Here is a 5,540-nt window from a genome sequence, read left to right as displayed (position 1 = left end):
GCTCTTTTAATCAGTCTTGAGAAGGCTTTTGACTCTGTAAATTGGTCTTTTTTATATAAAGCTCTTGAAAGATTTGGCATACATGAAAACTTTATAAAAGGCATTCGTACAATTTACAATAAACCAGTAGCCCGGATAAAAATAAATGGATACCTCACAGACACCATAACATTACAACGTGGGACAAGACAAGGATGCCCAATCTCACCATTGTTATTTGCTCTATATATAGAACCTTTGGCACAATGGATAAGACAAACTAAAAATATTAAAGGTATAAACATAAATGGAGATATTCACAAGCTGGCATTGTATGCAGATGATATTTTGATTTATTTAAGCACACCCACAACCTCACTTCCTGAACTAATGACTTTACTGGAGAAATTTGGTTCCTATGCAGGTTATAAATTAAATATACAAAAAACACAGACCCTATCTTTTAAATATACACCCCCAGTAACTATAAAAGACAAATTGAATATGAAATGGGATCAGAAATCACTAAAATACTTAGGAATTCATTTAACAAAAGAGATTTCAACATTGGCAAAAGTAAATTATGATCCTCTACTAATAAATATTAAAAATGATATATACAGATGGAATGCCGTTTCTTTCTTGAGCTTTAGCCAGAGAATTGACGCAATAAGAGTGAATGTCCTTCCTCGATACCTCTATTTATTCCAAGCTCTCCCAACAGAAATACCCCAAACACATTGGTCAGAATTGAACAAGACCATTTCTAGATTCATTTGGCAGGGGAAAAAACCAAGGATTAAATTAAAAACAGTAGAACTTCCAAAGGAACAAGGAGGAATGGCTTTACCCTACTTTAAGGATTACTTTTATGCAGCCCAGACTAAATATCTGGTTAACCTATGTAACCCAACATATCAAGCAAAATGGAAAGACATTGAAATTACACTAATGAATGATCCTCCATTACAAGCGATATTGGCACATAAAAACCTGGGGGGATACATAGAAAAAACGCAAAATTTATGAATTAAAGCCCAATTAAAAATTTGGAACATTATAAAAGAAGAATACAAACTGAATGATAAACTACAAATAATTCAATGGTGTGCTTATGACACTGAATTCAAACCAAATCAAATGGACTATAGATTTAAATCCTGGATTTCTAAAGGAATATTAACATTCTACTCACTCACAGAGAAAGGCCTTTTGAAAGATTTTGAAAGTCTGAAGAAAGAATATAACCTGGATAAATCTGATTTTTATAGATACCTTCAATTACGTAACCACTTTGAAAATAATATTAAAATTAAAACAGATCTGGATGACTCAATACTGAAAATTTTTATAGATGCCTACAAAGGCAGTGGGAGTAAAGGTATAATTTCAAAACTTTATAAAGGATTTAGATCGATTAAACCCCATTCAACAGAATATGTTAAAGAAAAATGGGGAAAGGAAAGTAATGCCATTATTACGGTGGAAGAATGGTTAGACATATGTAGATTTACATCAAAATGTACTAATTCACATATGTGGAGAGAATTTGGATGGAAATGTCTAATGAGATTTTTCATCACGCCAAAACAAAGAGCATACACCACAGGAAAGAACACTAAGTGCTGGAGACTATGCGGGTCTCAGGAACCTAATCACTGGCACATTTTTTGGGAATGTCCAGTAATAAAACATTTTTGGGTAGAAGTACATGGAGTAATAGAAAACATACTTAATATTACACTACCCTTTCAATTTATAGTTATTTATTTTGGAAGCTCTGATATCCAAATATGTAAATCTGATAAATACTTACTTGATATTTTAATACTCGCAGCCAAAAAAGCAATTACAAGACACTGGTTACTTCCTGAATCCCCAACAACCCAAGAATGGCTAGAGATAGTATATAATATCTATGTGATGGAAAAAATTACATTCTCCCTTCGACTCCAAATTAATACATTTAGAAACATCTGGTCCAAGTGGACTGATTACGTTAGATTGCTCCATCCAATCTTCATAGAAATATAAAACTATTACTATCTAATTCCCATCCACATAACAAACATTTTTTCAATTTACGACCCATTGCACTCCCCCTCTCAATCATCTTTTTAAATTAGTAATTCACAGTTGATAATAACCTAAAGTTGAATGAATAAATAAAGATTTGACCCTCTCTGACCTATGGAAATTTAGTATTGATATTATTTATGTTACCATTTTACTGTTATTTTCATATATTGTATTTGATGAAACCTTTATTTATTTTTATATATTTTTTATTTTTTTGTGTTCTGTTACTTTAGAGTTTGTGAAAAAGAAAAATGTTAAGCAGTGGGAAATGTTTTCTCTTAAGTGGTATCATTGTACTGTGTTTATTGCTACTACAAATAAAAAGTTATAAAAAAAAAAAAAAAAAAAAAACACGACTGAGCACTAATAGTGTACTCAACACTTTACACTGACATTTGAAGGATCACCTGACATTAAAGACTGAAGTAAGAACGCTGAAAAAAACCCATCAGATTTTAGCTCAGAAGAGTTTCTCTTTTCCTAAATTAAAGCAAAACTTCATGATATTGTGTTTATGAATTCATTCGTGTGTGTGTGTGTGTGTGTGTGTGTGTGTTGCACTGCTGGAGTGAAGGTTAACCAGTCCACACAGTTCATGCGGCTATAATCTTTATTATCTTTTATTAATAAACTATGTACAATATTTACACGTCGGCTCCAGGTCTCTTGGATGAAGGTCTCTCAGCGACGTGGTCTCTTCTGGTCGCCGCGCGTCTCTGGTGAAGATGGGGAGCGGGACCGTTTCCCTCCGGCGTCCCGGACCGAAGATGCCGCACCTGCTGAGGACGAGGAGGGCAAAGGCTCGGTCTGGCAGGAGAAGGACGGCCTCTTTCTCTTCTCAGCAGCATAGGCCTCACTGAACAGATCGAGCGCAAACACACACAAGCAGACATCATGTGAGATTTGGACAAACACTAGAACATGCGGCTATGCCAAGTACAGTTTACTCACGCGTCTATGATGGGAATGACGTATCTGCCGCTGCCGTCTATCATGACTCCCTTTCGCTCTGGGTCGTCCACCTCCAACAGGAAGCTGCGGGGAATCCCTGTGCTCTTCCGGATGCGCTTGTGCGGCGCGGAGCGGCTGCCCTGTGAATTGAGGAGTGACAGTCAAACTCTGAGCAAACAATCTGACTGATGAGGACAAGAGCTCAAGTTCACAGCAACCGTGAGCTTGGAAAACCCAGTTACCACATTAGTGGGGCAGTGCCTAATGTGGTGTCCCGGGATCCCAAGCAGCCTCATGGCCTCACTAGTGAACATCAGAACCATGAGAATCAGCTCAGACATCTCTCACAAAGCAAACCTGTCAGTGTCTGAACGCTCACCTGCTGGAGTAGTAGCACAGGCTGGACTGGTACATCACCGCTTTCAGCTTGTCCTCCTCTGACGCCTTTGCCTCAGCCAGATTCTCAGTCTGTTTCACAGGCATTTGCACATTTGAATCTTTTTCACCCTCAACCCTTCAAACAATCTCAAATCTCCCTAAGAAGCTGAGTGCGTGTGCGTATATTGTGTGCTTTACATTGCGTTTTGCTATTGTGCTATTCATTTGTTCAATACCTTCAACAACTGCTCCAGTGAGAGGAGTGAAGGATCAGCTCTAGGTGAAGGTTCACGCCAGCGTCCAGCTTGATGTCTGCAAAACAAAGGAGCTTGTGTGACTAAAACACCAGGGACAGACCAGGAGTCTTCATATAACATCTAACAGAGGACGCGTGTGCTCATTTCACAGCACTTACCCAACAAATCTTCTGTTTGAGGACTTCAGTCCCGCCGCAGGGATCCGTCTGATGATGACCGACGTGTTTTTAGGGATGAGAGCATCATCTGTGTATTCTGACAGCAAAATAAAATCAGAATCAGCACATAATTATGGAGCACGGTATACTTTGAGAGCCATTAGCCTTTTAAAACAGTCAAAACATCCCTACATGTCAGCATCAGCACCACCTTACAGCTTCCAGAAGTGTCTGATGTAACGCATCTAATGTTAGCGTAGAACAGTTGAAGTGTCTTTTCCTCAACTCACCTTCATCAGTCTGGGCGTTGCTGATCTTCAGCTGGCAGAACTTCAGCCTCTTGCTCCTCATGATCTGCCGCTTCAGCTCCCCCGCGCTGATGTTGAGGCCTTCAAACTGGAGCGAGTCGTAGGTGAGTCGACTCTGGAACCTGTAGTGAACACAAGACATACTGAACACAAACACAAAGCACAGCGTAATAAAAAGGGTCAAACCTGAGTGACGGGAACAGCGGGCGATCAATCGACGTATCCAACGATCAATAATATCGATAATCTGGAAAAATTGTCACGGAGGACGCAGAGATCAGATGCCAATCGACACAGCGAGATTCAAACAACACCCACAGGACGGTTGTCATGGATGCTGATGATGAACACGTGACGCATGCGCTGTACAACTTCCGGCAATATTATCATTATTCATATTAATTTTATTGATAGTAGTAGTAAAATCATTGCGATAAGTATAATAAAATAAACAGCAGAACAGTTGGCCATCTCTGAATAATACACAGCGACGTTTCCCTGCACGAACGATTCAGGCCTTCGCCAAGAAGACTCGGGTGAGTCGATGATTCAGGGATTGATTCAACTGTCCGTTCATCCTATTGGCTTCTTTGGCTGAATGAATCGTTCAATGCTTTACTCAAATAAAGCGGCCTCTTGCTGCCACCTATTGGGGGTTTGCTTTTTTGTTTTCAAAAGTACTTTGACACTTTTTTAAAGGCACCTTTAAGTTCATTTTTGCACAAAAGCTCGTCTCTGTGCGTTCCAAATGGTTTGAAATTTCCTTAGCACATGGTTTTCTTGATGCGTTTGAAATTTTCAATGTAAATCCACTCGTACTTGCATTTGATCTTTATTATGCCTTAAAATCAAAACTATACTAAAGGTGTCTTATCCAAATGCAGATTTTCATTCAAAACGTTATGACAGAACCATATTACTTTACAGTGGCCCATGGATATATATATATATATGTGTGTGTGTGTGTGTGTGTTGCTTGTTGTTCTGTCTTTTCATCTAGCAGCAATAATGACGACTGGAAAACTTTGTTTAGAACGAAAATGAACTGTTTACTGAAGTTTTTGTATACTGAAGCAGGAGCGAAACTCCGAACACACACTCTCTCTCACACTGAGTCAGTTGCCAATGGTTACAGGCGCGCTTTCAGTAGCGCTAAGCATCATAGGAAAACTGTTCTTAAAGCAAAACAGCATATATAAATAAAAAGGTAAATAAAGTCACTTTATGACAATTAAACGATAAATGGAGCATTAATTAATCACTCTTGCATATATATCAATTTAAGTCATAACATCCTCCCCCCCATGAACAACTGTTCATCTACTCAATCTCTAATGCATATAGCAATTGAATTGGTCTTCTCAAAACAGTCCCTGCAGATGTGCGAACAGCACATGCTCGAACTTTACCATCTCGCCCTGGAAACAAAA

At 38.6% G+C, this 5,540-nt stretch overlaps 1 protein-coding gene across 2 annotated transcripts; it reads right to left on the bottom strand.

Annotated features, from left to right (window-relative positions):
• Positions 1-2,274: 2,274 nt before the first annotated feature.
• On the bottom strand, positions 2,275-5,237 carry LOC141375711 (E3 ubiquitin-protein ligase RBBP6-like). Of its 2 annotated transcripts, XM_073910611.1 has the most exons (7): positions 4,093-5,237; positions 3,803-3,899; positions 3,624-3,699; positions 3,389-3,477; positions 3,252-3,312; positions 3,010-3,149; positions 2,281-2,914 (listed from the first exon to the last, which is right to left on the bottom strand). In XM_073910611.1, the coding sequence occupies exons 1-7, from the start codon at positions 4,250-4,252 to the stop codon at positions 2,740-2,742; spliced, it is 798 nt and encodes a 265-aa protein (XP_073766712.1). In that variant the 5' UTR covers positions 4,253-5,237; the 3' UTR covers positions 2,281-2,739. The 2 variants fall into 2 exon arrangements, with proteins under 2 accessions (XP_073766713.1, XP_073766712.1); XM_073910612.1 differs by lacking the exon at positions 3,252-3,312 and having other exon boundaries at positions 2,275-2,914.
• Between the last annotated feature and the right edge of the window lie 303 nt (positions 5,238-5,540).

The sequence above is a fragment of the Danio rerio genome, chromosome 8, assembly GCF_049306965.1.
Source record: "Danio rerio strain Tuebingen ecotype United States chromosome 8, GRCz12tu, whole genome shotgun sequence".
Classification (NCBI taxonomy): Eukaryota; Metazoa; Chordata; class Actinopteri; order Cypriniformes; family Danionidae; genus Danio; species Danio rerio.
This window is presented reverse-complemented; position numbering and strand designations above follow the sequence as displayed.

Coding starts and splice junctions, on each gene's coding strand:
- LOC141375711 (XM_073910611.1), bottom strand. CDS start 4,252: ATGTCTTGTGTTCACTACAGGTTCCAGAGTCGACTCACCTACGACTCG. Junction 3,900..4,092: donor CAACGCCCAGACTGATGAAG/GTGAGTTGAGGA, acceptor TTTTGCTGTCAG/AATACACAGATGATGCTCTC. Junction 3,478..3,623: donor CACTGGAGCAGTTGTTGAAG/GTATTGAACAAA, acceptor CCTGTGAAACAG/ACTGAGAATCTGGCTGAGGC.